Source organism: Cottoperca gobio, chromosome 17, assembly GCF_900634415.1.
Source record: "Cottoperca gobio chromosome 17, fCotGob3.1, whole genome shotgun sequence".
Taxonomy (NCBI): domain Eukaryota; kingdom Metazoa; phylum Chordata; class Actinopteri; order Perciformes; family Bovichtidae; genus Cottoperca; species Cottoperca gobio.
This window is the reverse complement of record NC_041371.1, coordinates 15,655,355-15,672,189: the sequence shown is the minus strand read 5'-3', so window position 1 is coordinate 15,672,189 and position 16,835 is coordinate 15,655,355. Positions and strand designations below refer to the sequence as shown.

General features: G+C 41.1%; 1 protein-coding gene across 9 annotated transcripts in view; it reads right to left on the bottom strand.

Moving 5' to 3' along the window:
• The window catches only part of st3gal3b (ST3 beta-galactoside alpha-2,3-sialyltransferase 3b), a 38,115-nt gene extending 21,598 nt beyond the window's left edge, over positions 1–16,517 (bottom strand). For 2 of the 9 annotated variants that reach the window (XR_003833801.1, XR_003833802.1), the window contains exons 1-7: positions 16,186–16,517; positions 13,707–13,854; positions 8,636–8,698; positions 8,141–8,182; positions 6,818–6,860; positions 5,407–5,499; positions 2,086–2,180 (exon numbers count right to left, since the gene is read on the bottom strand). Coding sequence is in view for 5 of the 9 variants with exons in the window: in XM_029452819.1 (XP_029308679.1) it covers positions 2,086–2,180; positions 5,407–5,499; positions 6,818–6,860; positions 8,141–8,182; positions 8,636–8,698; positions 13,707–13,815 (445 nt within the window). In the remaining 4 variants the exon portion in view is untranslated. Of the gene's footprint in view, positions 1–2,085; positions 2,181–5,406; positions 5,500–6,817; positions 6,861–8,140; positions 8,183–8,635; positions 8,699–13,706; positions 13,855–15,424; positions 16,071–16,185 lie in introns of those variants that run through there. The other 7 variants (XR_003833803.1, XR_003833804.1, XM_029452819.1 and 4 more) reach the window with 6 other exon arrangements.
• Between the last annotated feature and the right edge of the window lie 318 nt (positions 16,518–16,835).

The following is a 16,835-nucleotide window of genomic DNA, read 5'->3' as shown; positions in this document are numbered from 1 at the left end:
GTTCAGTGGCTGACTGGAATCCTGCAGTGCTGACTGTGTTTTCTCTGAGAGCGAATCAACACAGCTTTACTGTTCTCTGCTGTGGTTGATGTGGGCCAAAGATACCATGGCAGAATAAAAATAATAAAAATAAACCTCCCGTCCACCTCCACCACTCCATGTTCCCAATTTGGAATCCTTTGTGGTGTTCTATTCAAGATCCACACGTATCATCGCTCCACATGAGTACCACTAAAAGGGAAACCCCACTGCCATCGCAGTCCGTGGAGAAAACAGAGACCAGGTGTAACACTCGCACAGGGAGTGCCCTTTTGATAGCAACTCAGACAGTGTGTGTGTCTGTGTGTGTTCGTATGACAGCGGAGAACTTGCCAGAGCACAAAGGTAACATTCACTGTGCCTTCTGCTTCTAAGTATTGGAAAATATGTGGCAGAGCATGTCACTGAAGCCAGCTTAATGTTATCTCTTCAGTTCCCATGGCATTGTGTACTGGTTTGATATCTGAAGTGCTGGAGTGTGTTAAGGTCAGGGAACAAGTACAAGCACTGTGTGTGGAAACACTGAAGTTGGAGTGTTGGGAGATGTACGCGTTCACTGTTCCAAAGATAGAATTCATCTGGCAAACAAACAAACTGATCACCGATGTTGTCATTATGACAAACAGAAGGCTACGCTACAAGTCAGAAATTCTGACCATTAAGCATGGCATCATAACAGTATTATGAACTTAAGAAGGTTTGCTTGGTTTGTTTCAGGCTCCTCAGAGGTTCGAGGCTCAAAGTTGGCCAGTGGTAAAAAAATCTATTTAATATACTAAAGGTTATTTAGTAGATGAGCAACATAATATATGAAATGTTCATTAAATGTATCCAACCCCTTTAATGAACAGCTCTAGCCTACTGTACTATACCAGCGTCTTACTCCAAATGCTAGAATCATTTAGTTGAACAGATTAATATATCATTATATACACGGATATATCAATTCAATCTTTAACTAGAAGATTCCTAAATTGATGTGAGGTGATCAGATTGTTTCTCTAGCTGAAAGAAGATTCAACACTCAGTGTCTTTGAAGTTCAATAATGACCTGTGATGTTACAGAGGGATGCGTCTTTTCACTCACAAACAACCTTTGGCTGAATAGACACCAGCTGCAGAAACCACATTAACCAGGTAACAGCCAAACCTCATTTACACCATTTCGAAATGAATGTTCCTGCCGCCTACATGTTTTTCATTGCTCTTTGCTAATAACAAAGAGTGAGGAGAGATAAAAGGTTTGATAAAAGATTTGTTGGCATTGCATGCATTTCTATTTCATAACTTTGGCAAAGACTAAAAGGTGACTAATGTACACTAATGATTACCTTTCTCCCTTACTCTCAACTCAGGACTAGGAAAGAGTAACAAACTGAAACCTGAGGCAGAACATATCCTGCCAAAAACATCAGCCTTGCAACAATGACAAATAATGGAAAAGAGCAAAGGGGCAGAACACGGGCATTCTCCACAGCTGAACCCTCAGAGTGAAACCTTGGAGAGTTTAAAAACAGCAGGTATTTGGACAGAATAACTAGCCTAGCTTCATACCTCTCAGCCCACCTCCTTGATTCTTTTTAGCAATTTAAATTGGAGCAACAAAATGACACATCAGTCTGAATATTAGACGACAGAATAACTTTTTGAGTCCCGCACGTTCCAAATCAAAGAGAAGCCAGCAGATGCCTACTGAAGGAATGTTGGCAGCGCTAACTTATCATTTCATCACCGTTTGAGGAGTCATTTTGAAGACTTCGAACAAAACTGTGAATCAACTGGGAAATATTGAAAACACACAAATCTGGGCTTGGTACCAACTCAAATCAGATGATTTATTACTCTTAGATGCCAGGCACTGTAGACACAACATACCGTAACATGCGGCCAATGTCAAGCTCCCACCCAGCATTTAAACCTCAAACAGCAGCACTAACAACACAGTGCTGGCTTTAACACAAGTGTGTCTGCACACCACATCAAAATATTACTAGTGTTTATATTTTTATGGACAGAAGGTTAACAGATAGAATGAAATGTTCTTACCTTGTGTTTTGAATCCAAATGGAGGCAAGTAATTGCTGACTTTTGCAAGACGTTTGAAGTTCCGATCAAGAAACATGGGTGCTGGTTTCATGAATCTGTCATGAGACGCAGGAAGGGAAACAGAAGGAGAAAGTGAAATTATTTATTTTGTTGTGAATTCCCCCAGCACACATTTGGTCTTCTCCATAATCCATGCTCCAACTGGGACAGTAGTGTCAATTACTTGGGCAAAGTTTAAGCCACAAAGTGATAAATGAAATCCCTTCTTCCACCGTCATTAATCCAATAGCATCCCCACCTCCCCTGCTAAAGCAAAACAAGCAAAGTGTTTGTGTGCACATTAGCAAAGAAGCTAAAAAATAAGCGAAGGATTGACACAAAAAGCAGCTGCAGTGCATCACCCATCAACATAACCCCTCTACCCGGGCCTAAATCACAGCTGACACACTGTCGATAAATCTGCTTGGACAACATACACATGTCAGAATGCTTTTCCTTCAAATTATTTGAGGTGAGAATGTTTCTACAAACTGAATTAGATTGTAAAAAGTTTTAGGTTTTAGATTTAGCCTAATTGTGTTCGCCCATGGCGGAAAACAGGCCAGATAAACTGACATTAACAAACAAATTGACTTTGATATTCAAGAACACGTCTGTGACCAGTGTTTTTAACGCCCGTGAATACTTCTTCCAGCATTGCCTCTTCCTTATCCTGTGTGTCTGTATAAGCGTGTGCGTGCCGCTCTTTGATTAATTGCAGCTCTGAAATCAAAAGAAACCATTTCCTCTTAGTCACGTCTGCGACACAAATGCTGGGCTACGTGCCACTTCTGCAAGTGTGGCTCCAGGATGAATGTGTGTTTTTATGACCTGCTGTCAAGCTGGAAGGGGGGGGGGCACGACAAGAGAGACTTATTGTCTCATTTCTAACGTTAACATGCAGGGAATGCCATGGCGTTTCCAAGTCAGACCCAAATAATTCATCAGGACACACAGACACACAAGGACACACAGACACACTGTCTGACACAGACAGACACCTACCAAAGGCATTTTGAACTGGAATCAGGGGGGGCCACACAAGCACCATCACACTCCCTTGTTTCTCAGCAGGACTCTTGGATAGCTTGTTCCCATAACACTGCCGTGGGTGTACAAGAAATATGTGGAGCTCTGAAGCACAATGACCAAACATGGCCGACATTATTGGGAGGCCTTCCGGTTAGCTTAAACCTCTTCCAAGCACCCTAATCGGTCTTTGATATCCTCATTATCCCCCAGGTTTAAAGCAAGAAAGCAGAGAGAGGATTCGAGAAGAGAGGCAGTTATGTATGACTCTCTCTTCCTCACATCACCCGACTGCCAAAACAAATGGAGATTCATTAAACCCAAGACTTCTGAGGCCAGAAGGGGCTATAAATAACGCAGGACCATTGCAAGTCCTTGAGCCCTGACCGACAGACGGTCACTGACATCCTGACAAAGCAGAGAGACAGGGGGCTACTTGTTAAATAAAAAGAGAGGGCTCCCAAAACAGCCAACAGGCAGGGATGCATTGTGCTCATTTCCTTTGCTGGGTCCATCTCTCACTGGCAATATTTTCATAACCGTGCCGCTTCAAGTTCACTGCCAACACTTGATTTAGGGCTCCAATACAAACAGTTTTGGGTAAAGTGGAGGGGAGGGGAGGTGTGGAAAATAAATTGGATTCTGCAGGGCAGAGGGCTTCAGAGAAGACAAACATGGAGGAAGCAGGAGATGATTAGAGGGAGAGCCATAAGAGGACCTCACTGCTAGAGGTTAAGTAGGTTTTCTCTAACAGCTGAACTGTAGGCCACACCTATTTAAACAAAATGCTAACAAGGACTTTTAAATTGTTTTTGCCTTGTAAACACACAAAGCAGACTGAGTTAACAAACAAGATGTTAATTGGTTGACTCCTTTTCACACAGGACGCGATTAATCACAAACTGTTTGATTGTGTAGGTTCAACCGTACACTGGCACTCAAGCGTACAAACGCATACATACACACAAACTTACACAAAGTGCGGCATTAATTGTGCTCATTGACCTATGTGTGACTGGGTTGAAGGTGGTAGTAATCAGTGGGCTCCCAGTGGGGGTTCTGTGTTGTGCAGAACTTTGATCCGACACGTGCGGCTGATTAGAGGAAGTCATTAAGAGGGAGGACATTGTTAACACGTAGCCTCTCAGATAGGTAGAGGGTAGTTCCACTAAAGTGCTTCGTCCGTCTTGTTAAGCAGCGCTGCCATTTACAGCTGACAGCGCACGGCTGATGGTGATGTTTAGAGTTGGTTTGTCAATTCATTCAATATATACTGTATATATTATGCCATATGGTTTGGATAGCCTCACTTAAACACTTTGAGAGCATCTCATTTTTAGAGAATAGTGTAGCAGAATATCACACAGGCAGGGAGAGAAAGCCTTACGTATAGGAAAGTGAAAAGAAACTGTACTTTTAAATGTAAAATATATAAAAACAAAGTAAAGAGGTTTTGTAATGTATTGAAATGTATTGTTGAAAAACTGCATATTTCTATTTAAGCTTTGAACTTAATTTTGCATCCTCAGGCAATTCATAAATCGGATTCAATACTTACTCTTGGAAATGGGCTGGCAAATTTGTCTCATAACTAGTTCGAGTACTGCATTGAAGTGCCACTGGCTATTGTTCAACAATGCGGTAAATTGCCCCTCTATTAGCTTAGCTCCGAGAATGCTGCTGGGACAATGCCCTATAGATCGAGCTGAGATAAGCGGCAAATAGAGGCAAATAGAAAAATCTAAAGAGCCAATGACATCAGAGAGGGCCGTGGAGGGTTGTGTGGACTGTGTGGGTTGGGTACCAGGAACCTTCTGATGAGTCAGGACAGGAAGTTGGTTGGTGTCGCTTATAGAGAAAGCCTCGAAGGCTGTAGGATGTGATATGAGAAAGATGGGAGATCTTGTACTCGGGTGACAAAAGTTCTTTTGTGTAACAGGGAGATCACAAGGACACAGTCAGGGTTTTGTAGCGGGGGAGAAGATGATAGAAACATGATTGAACTGCCGAAGATTGGAGAGGAATGTGTGGGTTTCTCTGTTTCTGACTCAAAACCCTTAAGGCCAAGTTGGCTTGAGGAGTGACATCATGCGTCTTGGTATGCTTGAGTGACAGTTTTAGATTTTCCTTCGCTGAAATCCAATTAAAATTATTTGTTTGTGAAGCTTGTGAAGTTCTTAAAGCCCGTTTGGATCCAAATGCATCTTCACAATGTTAAGTCAAATTCAAAGAAGAAAGAAAAGTCCTTCTCACTTAGGATAGATGGCAGTCATCTTGGCTGCTGCATATCCCGGCTTGCACACTCCTTCGCTGAGGTTGCCATACTTGTATGCCAACTCTGGTGGCCTGTACATTAAAAAGAACAGAGGGAGCAATTAATCAGACACATTGTGATAACTGATTATCAATTACACTGACATATATCTAAGCCTCAAAAACTGAGCTTGTCAAACAACGTGCATGAGAGATAGGACAGAACGGGTGGCTTAGGAAGTTGGAGATCTCAGCAACAGCTCAGCATCACCTGTGAGTGGCGAGACAAAGTGGAGGGGCCCTGTTCAAATAATCACACTGCCAGCGCTAAAACTAGAACCTCCCGATTACTAGCATGATCATTAATAACCTGATGTATGCCATGAATCTAGTTCAAATAAACAGGGAGAAGGGAGGGAGGGCCAAGTCTTAGCACTGTGTGAGGCCAGGAATCAGAGTTGGCAGTTGGCTGGGGCCTGCTTGTGCACAATTTGAAACTCTTCTGCACTCGTTTTTAATTTTTCAGAATGCTCGAATGCGGTTCACCTGCAGCTCGGCCTTAAGCTGGTTTGTGATTTGGTGAGAATGAAATATAGGGGGCACTTTTCCATCAGACAACCAGCTGAATAAATTACAACTGACAAACCTAATAACTATTTTTATGCTGAATTACACTAGTGTACGCATGTGCTCTAATGGAGTAATTCATGGCACTGTAGATATAATGTAAGGAGCAGTTTTAGATAAACTGAAACCATGTGAAAACCACCTTAAAGTGTGTGCTGACATGGTGCTTACAGTGTGTGTGCAGTGTGGACAGACGTGTCCTGTGAGAGCCCGGGTGGTGAGGGGAGCATTATGATTGTTGCCTGCATGGTAATGGGAGGGCCAGAGAAAGCACCTTATCATGGCAGTTTAGAACAAGAGTGTCAAACCAATTCAGGGAATTATACACAAATCAACAGACACGCTGACACAATGACAGCTGCGTAATGATGCATGTTCTCACCCTGACAAACCACAGCTGCTCTGGAATAAAAAAAACTACGTCTCAATTAACACAAATCTCTTAATGTATTACTCAAAAGCACCAATTAAATATGTGCAATTGTCACAAGGTTCTGGTTAGGACTCCATTGAGATGCTGTGTGTTTATTTTATTTTTAAATCAAGTGAGATTAATTGTTTGGACGTTTACGTTTTCATGTTCCCAATTGATCGAGCAGAACCTGCATGAATAAGCATTCAGTGGAACGAGCTGTAAAACATATCTAAATTAATGAGTCAAAGTCTAACTGGGAATTGTTGTAAACATAACAAGTTAGAAATATCACACACAGTACATGATGGAGGATTGATAAAAGTGTTCCTATAAATGACAGAAATGTTTACTAGAAAGAGATGTACTCACAGTTTTGTGTCCAGCTGCAGCAGAAAGCCCTGCTTATCATACACTGGAAAAGACAGAGATCGAAATTATCACGCAGATCTACAAAAGCATAGATGTAGAAAGCACGGTATCTGGAAACTTCACACAGTTGGATCATTAGCACGGTTCATACAATGTACATCGTGTTCAACTAGCAGCTCATTGGCTGTAGTTGTAAGCAACCTGTGCGTCGTTCACAGGGGAAAACCAAATGGTGAATGTGAAAGAAAACAAAGCATTAGAATTAAGGATTTGCGGCAAACAAGCACGGTTAGGGACAAGCAAGCCAAAACAATCTGTTGAGCATAAAATAAAGTTAGAAAAGAAGTTAGAGATCACCTATGGACAACCAAAGGGGCGGCCAATAGGTGCCTGGTGAAGCGTTGAGGTAGAAGACAGAGAAGCACAAAGGTAAATATTTATGGAGAAATTTAAATTATTTGCAATGATTTCATTTGAGTATCCATGTTCAATATTCTATAATGGTACTTACAGAAACTATTAGAAAAGCTAACATGAACTACTGTCAGTAAAATGCTTAAATTAGCACGACCGAGGACTACATTTAAAATGAGCATTAGTTGAAAGTAGGAAGAGCGTGGTATTACTCCTGTGGTTGCGGATCTCGTCTTCACAGAGAAGCTGGAGGAGAAAGATAAAGAAAAGAACAATGGGAATGTGTGACGGCTGGTTAGGAAAGGATCCAAGCACTGCCCTGGAGGATGGGGACTTTGCCATGGCAGCCAAGATGAGCAAGTGAGTGTGTGTATGTGCATTATGTTTCTGTTGAGAAGCATAAAGCAGCCAAAGGGCCAAGCCGAGGCGACAGCTTTGGAGAAATTAAAGCAGCAGGGTCCTACCAGTAAGACAAATGTTGGTCTGTGGAACCCTTACAGTATTATGCACCAAAACGCCTGCAGACTGCTTCACTTGCCAACCATTTGTTACTGAGCCTTGACAACAGAGGGCAGTGTTGCATCACACTGCAGCTTCATGTGGAGGACGATGTTTAATTCCTCACTAGTTGACATGAGTACGAAATTCAGTATTTTCTTTCATAATTAACTTCACAACTTGAATTTACTTTCAAAAACAAGTTACTTTCCCTGTTAGTAACACATCTGGTTGACAAAGTTGGCAGACTATTTTTTATTTATTTTTTTATAAATTGCTAGCCTCTTAAAACAAATGTGGCTGCTGAAGTATCTCAGGGTTTTAAAAAGGTTCCGTTATTTTTCTTTTAAAAAAGGTGGCGGGTCAACAAGGATGGGTAGGGGGGTTCGGTTGGTGGGGCTGCAGATGTACCTGAGCCTACTATTCGTCCCACGGTGATGTCCGTTTCCAACTCTGAAACACAAAATGGTCAGTTAGCACCGTTTGAGGTGAGTCTGTCGTGGCAGCAAACTGCCAATGTCAGACGTTACAGAGTAAGAAGAGGAGAAGGAGAAGTTAGAATTATAATGCAGCCTATGTGGATTAAAGCTACAGAGTGTCAATCTTTATTCAAAGGTGGAAAGTCCAATGAGGAGGAAAATTAACTGCAGAAACCTCATTGTGTTTTTGAGATTATCATGGCAGTTGCCCCTAAGAAGTCAATGAGGGAATGAGCACAAAAATGTTTTGTAATAAAAAAAAATTATAGGAAGATGAAAGTGGAAGAATTTAAAGCTTTCATGGTTGAGTTAGCAGAGATGTATATTTCAAGGGGGGGAAAAAACTCAACAGCCCAGTGTAAAATCACCCGCTTGAATAGTTTGACAGTCACCCAGTTATAAATGGGCAGAGTCTCAGTGCCTCTACCTGGAATTCTTTTCACTTCAGCCCCTTTAGTCAGGACTACAGTTGTCTCTTCTGCATCACTCTCTGAAAGTAAAAGGGGGTTAAGTCACTGTAGAGCTGTGAAAGCAACTATTAACCAAGACCAAAGTACTCAAAAACCAAAAAGTATTCAACATGAGCGTCAGCAAAACACAAGACCGTGGCTACGCACAAAAATAGATGCACACAAAAGGCAGACAGAGATGAAGGAAACAAAACATCAAAAAGGTTTAATGCCATTTCTGCAATGTCTACAATCACAGTAGAGCCATTCATAGAGTAAAACAATACAGACGTTTAGGAATCTAAAAGAATGACTTATTACAGAACAACGCAAGAGATTCTCACTCTTTCTGCAAAAAGAGGCAAACAGCAGCGACAGACCCACAGTGAATGACTGTGACTTACTCTGAACGTGCTAAAAACTGTCTTCATTATGTTCGATTAGGATTTTGGAAACTGCTGCACATTTTCATTCTACCTCCCCTTTCAGATTAATCATTATAACGTTTTACCAAATTGATAAAACTGAACAGGGTTAGCTTCGAACAAATACCCAAACAGAGGCGAGAGAGACAGCGGCCATGTTTCAGCCAAACGCTGATGATTAAATGTGACAAAACTACAAAGCTCTCTCCACAACAGAACAAGAACAAAAAGTGCAGCACATGACAAAAAACTGAATAAAAGTCTGCAAATGTAAATTGCTGTCCAGAACAGTGTTCTCAGAATAGGCTGTAAGCACAGCACAGCCTCTCCATGTGAGGGCTTCTGGCAGATCAAGTTCCCCAATTAGAAAATGTCAAACTCCGTTCCAGCTGAAACTGTATAAGCCCTGATGACCACAAGGGAAGTCAATCCCTGATGTTGAAAACCAAGCTGAGGTCAGGAATATTTAGAGCAGGCTCCTTGAGCAACTTCTGACCTTACTGCACTGAAAATGACATCATGTATCGTTATAGATTCATGAGCAAAGTGTAAACAATTCTTAATTACAGTACACAGAGAATTACTAATGGCAAACAATTAGCTTCATGTCATAACAACATTTTCATGACGTAGTTTAGGGTTTTATTTTAGAAACGCAGTTTAGGGGTGAAAAATAATGTGGTAGAAAGTTGTAGCTTGTTGGCACAAATGTTTGCAGCTTGGCTGGTTCTCACCCTGCAGGTGTTCATTTCAAGTGTAAATAACACCCTAAAAGGTGAATTTCCTGTAACGCACAGTGACTGTTGAGAAAATGGATTCAAAAGGAAGTGGGTTGCAACTACATTGCACAACACCACTTTTGATAAAAATCTGAAGATGACAAGTCACATACAAGTGTTGTCCAATCTATTTGGAACAACTGTGTTACCTCCGGGACTTCTTAAACATGGTCAACAATAATCCCTCCCCTGCTGCACTGGGAAAGTCGAAAGTTGTCCAACAACATGATTACAGATCAATGACAACAGTTGTATTGTAATTGCCCATATTGACACTCAAAACAAGCTGTCGGAGATTGAATGTTTGCTTCAATAACATCATAAGTACCCGATCATGCCTGTGACTGTGCTTTGTGAACTTATTTTATCGTAGCTGCACAGGCTTCAATAGTAGTTTGTGTTGAATAAGACAAAAAAGGCCCTTGTGTGTCAGCCACAGCCATTCTTGACATTGTTAACTGAAAGCACTTCTGGAGTAGCTACAAATATGTACAACAAGTAGCTAACTATATTTGAAGGACAAAGAAAGACTAATGCTGAAGAAACACATGCAAAGTGGACTGGGGCCCCTCATCACTCCAGCCTGTCAAGAGCCCAACACTCCAGCTGAAAGAGGAATGACAACGGTCACATATTGACACTCCAAGGCAGAGTCAAAAGATAGCGCAAAACAAAACAGCCCCGGGAATGCTGCATCTGGTCGTTGGTTGAACAACAGAATTCAGCCATGATTTGATCAATTCACTCACACTCACACTCACACACACACACACACACACGAGCAGGGCCTAAGCCTCTATATGTCCCGTTTGACTGTGGAGCAGTGACTGAATCTCTAACATTACAATTCAAGAATGAGAAAAAGAGATCATCCAAATTTGATCCTCTCAGCAAGACAGCATAGCTTAGCTGACCAGGGCAGAGGGAGAGAGAGCATCCACATGCTCCTCTTTCTTCTTTGACCCTCTTGAAGCCAAACATCTGGCACCACAGTAAAGCAGAAAGCCAATATTTCCCACCGCAATCAAAGCTCCTCTCTTTTTGCTTTGTACTATTAAACCGCAAGTCAGGAAAACATAAGCTCCATTCTTTTCATATCAAAGTGTGTGTCACGCAGTTGTTCAAATAAACTGACCGCACATCATTTCAATGCCATGCAGGTGACTGTACAAGGTTGAAAGCATTTCACTTCACTGCTAGGGAGTTTTGAATGTTGATGATGAAAGACAAAATGAAAGGTGTCGCAACAGAAAACAAGACCCTTGCTACACAGAGACGTTGGTCAGAGCTTGAGAAATCGCTTGGATTTGAAACACAGCCAAGATCAACTGTTGATCGTACGGTCAGTGATGCAGTTAAAAATAACAGGGGACGCAGCAAGAAATTAAGTTGTGGCGTATGGAGAACCTGATTTTAACAGCTGTTTCAGGGCGCCCACACAGTGTGACATGATGTCCCCCCCTCCTTCATCATCACTTTGCAAAACTAGACTAGATTTCTTACTGAAAATTGTACCTAAATTGAAAAAGGAAACATAATCACCAATGATATATTTTAAAGCATATTCAGTGCTGGTTAAATAGCTCCTTCAGACAGCAACATGGCACATATGATTAGACATTGTCTTCGGACTTTCACGCAGTTCTGTTACGGTAGAGCTCCATGTTCAAATATAACAGAACACTTTTACAGATAGAAAATCGATGCTTGCCCCCCTGTCACATAAGAAGTCCTATTTCTCCTCAAAGTGGGAGCAATGCTGGAGAACAGGGATGAGTTGAAAAGAAAGAAATGGAACCAAAGAAGAAGAACATTCTCAGTTGACGTTATTTTGCAGTATAATGTGTAAACATGGTTATATTTACATTCTGGTGGCATTATGGCACATGAAGTGTGTAGTGAACAATGGTGGGCGTCAATAAAGGAGCTGTGGAATGACTTGAAAAGTTGTCTTCTTGTCGAGTAACATATTGTCTCTTATGTTCTCCTTGGCTTGACTGCTTCCGAAGCCCATCAGTTGTTTAAGCATCATTACATTTTCTCATATTTTATGATTTACAGTGTACATTTAGACGTTATTGACATATTTGAGGCAAGGAGGTATTTACAGAAATATTACTAGGTCCTGTGTATGGTGCTAAATCTGGGCCAAAAGTTTTTATCATTTGGAAAAATAGTTTTGATCTTGAACTTTGAAAAATAAAATATTCAAACTAAGAATAAGTGTGAAAACATTTGAGTTCTTTTTTTTTTTTTCATTTGTTAACTTTATGTTTTCAGGTTCCGATCGTATTTTTTCAGTTTCTGACTTTTGACCCCGATCTGGCGTGGGGGCGTGGCTTCAACTGGGCCGTTGAAATGTGAGTGATCAAAACAAAGAAGGCTGAGGACCTTCCTCAATCAATCATGTTGCCTTCAGGAAACGTAGATACCGTGAGAAGTATGATTCAGCACTTTCTATACACCATATTCCTTTGGCTGGCAATTAAAAAAAGTTCCGTTAAGCATGTCGTCTCAGGCAGTATCCGGTACAAATAGCAGTATAAGAGAAATAAACAACTTGGCAAAAGCCACACTTTAAGGGTTGGCTTTTCTCACTCCCACATAGCACTGTGGCGTCCGTTCTACAAGGACAACCACTGCCAATTATTGCCAATGGACATTACTGTTTTTTTTGCATCATACACGCAGCAGTTGTGAACGTAGTGGACTTGACTTGGCTCATCCAACCGGTTTAGGTCTACTAAGATTACAAAAGTAACGCATAGTGTGAAGATCTAACTGATACAACACAAGGAAGACAACAAAAAATGTTTCTCAATCTGCTCTCTCTTTAGCTATGCTGTCAATCTGGTTCAAAACACTGATAGGTGTTTGTTGTGCCAAAAGCTGCTCTCTGAGAATGCTTTCATAGAAAATATACTCTGTAGGTGGCACAGGAAAGTATCTTTTTTTTTCTTCTTGAGAAATCTTCTAGCCCCCTCTGCTGGATTTTAACAGCTGTTTCAGGGCGCCCACACAGTGTGAAATAACCCCCCACCCCCTCCATTATCAGTTTGCAATCTGATATTTTGTCTCGGAGTGTTTCTTAATAAGTCAAATATTAACAGTATACATCCAGGTCAATCATCTGCCAACTGTTCTAAATATGGACTCAACATTAAGGAAACCACACTGACTCATAACCAACACCCAAACATAACGTGGTTATGTGGAGGAGTTTTTTAGAGTGGAAAGTGGAGGACGTGCCCTCTTAGTATGGCATAAAGGGATTTTCAAAACTGCATTTTCAGTTTGAGAGTTATGGTTTCATCATCTAAGAAGTAATTTCTTCCTATCTACAAAAACAGATGGGATATAAGTATGCTGTCTCTAAGACAGAGTCAGAAAACGCTTTCATCTCTTTGGTTAACACATATGTATTGTTACTGAAGCCAAGGGAGAGGGCTGTCAGTAGATTTCTATCCGAGAGACAACCCACATGGGCGGATTTTCAGTAGCAGAGATAGAGCAACTATCTGTACAAGAAAATCTAATTAAGCTCTCCACACTACAGCCGGTCCTCTGATGAAGTGAATGAAAATCTAATTTAGTATCAGAGAGTCAGGCTTTGAGACACCAACACACAGCATGACATACTAACGGCTCAGCAGAGAGACTGAAGAATAAAACCAAGGAAGCAGGTTGAAATAGACAGACGAATAACTGGCAGTCAGCACAGAGATGCACAATAGAGTGTCAAACACATTTGCCTAATAACGTGTAGGTTTTCAAAGGACTATGTCAGATGGTTGATCAGCTGATGAATGGAGGTTACAAACAGTCAGACTGGCAATGGTACTTACGAGGCTTCTGGCCCCATACGTGTAGATGTAGCTTCCCGGAGGAGTAGTAAATAAAGCCCAGGACCAGCATGGGGCACAGGACGAACAGCAGCTTGTGTGTGGGCTTCATGGTCTTCAGTCATTCACATGGCACCATCCAGGTCATTACCTAAAGTGACAAGAGAGTACGGATATAGTATTTATACATCCCAGAAGAGACACCCATCTGTCAGCAAAAAGGAAACAAATTTAAATACAGAGAGAGCACACAGAGAGAGTGTGGAAAGGGTGGAGTCAAAATTGAAGACAGGTTGGAAAGAAAATTATGATTAAGTATGTAAAAAAGGAGAACATAATGTAGGATGAAAGGTAGTTTCATAATGATTGTTTTGGTACGACTCCACCCAGACTGAATCTGAAATCTCTTCCCATGGGTAATAAATACACCATACTCTCTCTTTGGAGGACTGGTCAAATTGTGTCTGGAAAAAAGACAATAATATACATTTTAAAAAACACAAGAAGAAAATCATTTTAACATAAACTGCTATTTTGCCTTTTTTGAATTTTGATAAACTTGTTTGAGTAGGAGAAGCAGAAAGGAGACTTAGAAAGCCAGTTCTTATAGTCATTTTGTTTTGGTGAAACAGCCATGACAGTTGACACTGTCAGCTGTCCAAGCATCCGTTAAAAAAAACCTGTTTCCAAAACAGTAATGTTTTTAGTAGTTTACAGGAAACCCACACACACACACACACACACACACACACACACACACTGCTGCAGAAAGCATGATAGTTATAAGAATATAAATGTTTGCCTATCATTGTTGCTGGTTGATTCATAACAGTAATACAAAATGACAGATTATACAAATATTGAACCAGAAAAACATGCCGCAGTGCATACAGTGAATCATGTGCAGTCTAACTGTTGCCTGACAGCAGACAAACCAACACATGTGTGTGTCAGTGTGTGGCCTGGCCTCTGTTTTTGAACAAACTCTGCTAATTATCTTAAGCCATCTACAGTTTTATGCACTGTAAGCAAGGACTATGCAACTGCTTTCAACCACAGATATGTTTTTAACTTAGCATAATGTAAAAAAGATATCAAATTCCATCTGAGGCATATTTGTGTCGTCCTGAGAACTGCTTGAGTCAAGTGCACATCAGGAAGTATGAAGCTTAGCACAGGGAGGTGTCTGAGCAGAGTTCAGCTCAGATGTAATACCTCTGCAAAGACATGCATTTCAAAAGAGCAATTTATAATCCGCATGAGGCAACAGATCCATCAGGTTGAAAATGCAACTTGTTAATACTAGGCCTATAATGACCGTGTATACAGTAACATTTATTGCAACCTGTTGATAACAATCAATGTATCAACCAATAATTATATAGGTTAACTATATAAACTGCAAATTGTGAATACTATAGAAGTTCTGACAAACTGCCAGACTGGGCTTGTAAAACAATAACTCAAATGAAAAATTCAACAGCATTTAATGTGTAGTACAAATTACCCACATTTACACAATCATGCACATGTACAACACCAGTGCAACTCTTGGGAGTCAAGTCCAAACACAGGGTTAATTTCGGCCTAAAGATATTGCATTTAGCCTATAAATAAACTACTTCCGACAGAACATTGTTCAACACTAACGTTACACAACTATTTGAAAATTACAAACAACACTAATCTCGATAGGAAGAGCAAACAACTTAATTTCTCACCACATCACTTTAAAGGGTTTCAGTGGCAGCAGTGAGTGTCCCATCACATCACACTCATTTGTTGTCCGGTTGCGAAATTTCTCTTAATATTAAGTTCACGTGTAACTAAGTCGTATAGGTTAGTTCACCAAGCTAGCTAGGTTTACGGCAAACGAAGTTCAGCAGCTACGTTAGCAAGACAAACATAACGGAACTTTGAGGTCCCATAACTCAACGTTATCACTAACCTCTTTCCCTACAGACACAATATCTACTTAAAGATTAACGTTGCCTCGTCTTACTTAAAAACTCCGTTTACGGTGAAGTTCAAATACGAAAGTATAAGCATAACTAACGGTTACTAGAAGTAACGTTAAATACCGACAGAGAATATCAAGCAGCTAGCCGTTAACGTTAGCTTAGCCAGTTGCTATGCTAACAACGCTACGTTGGCATAGAGGAAAATTTGCCTTGATCCAGTCGTCAGGCCCGCAGCGTAAAAACCAGAGGTGTCTGGTTTTGGAAATTTTGTGACCAGACACGAGCTTGGCTGAAGCAGCACGCGCAATCCGCGGCCGAAACAGTCCACACATGTAGGATAAATAATATGTAACAACACCGAGTGTGCCAAAGTATGACAAGAGAACAATGCTGAGGTTATCCGGCGGAGGTTAGGGGAATCAGAGACCACCGGTTTGTCTAAATGAACCACCATCACTAAAACACGGCGTAGTGACGTCTCATTGTCGTTTCCAATTGATTGTGATAATTATAGACATTACCTTTTATTTTCTTCTGAGTCCTCGTGTCAGAAACAATACCAGCCGTTAGTTTAAATAATGGGTTGGTCGATAAAACGGCCGTGTTCTCCCTCCTCTCCAAGCCATCGTGATGAAATCCGTGAAAGTGCCCTGGCTCTGTAAGCACAAGACGACCAGTCTGACTGTGTGTTTCCCTATCTGTGTCACCAGTTCTAGTTCACATCAAGATTGGCAGAAGGAAAAAGCACCCCCACCATCAACATGTACATGACCAGCGGCAGCAGCAGCCGCAGCTTACTGGTCGACTACAGCAACACAGTTAGTCAGCGACAGTCACATGAGGTATATCTCCATTATGATGCGCCCCCCCCTCCCCTGATTTAACAGAGCAAAATGAATGCTCCCTTTCATGTAGTTCTTCACGTGGTGCTCCCTCTTTGCAAGTCAGCTGCTAAACATTGCATTGTAGCATACACGTTAAACCGCCACACGAATGTAACGGTCCTCAGCTGCAAACATAGAGATGCAATAGTGTATAGAGCTTGTTGAACTGCCTGCCCTACACTATAATAATGGCATGTGCTGGTTTAGATTTTTTTTTAAATGATTGACATTACAGGTTAGAGCCATGTTTTCTATCCTACAGTGATGGTTGAATTCGCTCAAAATCC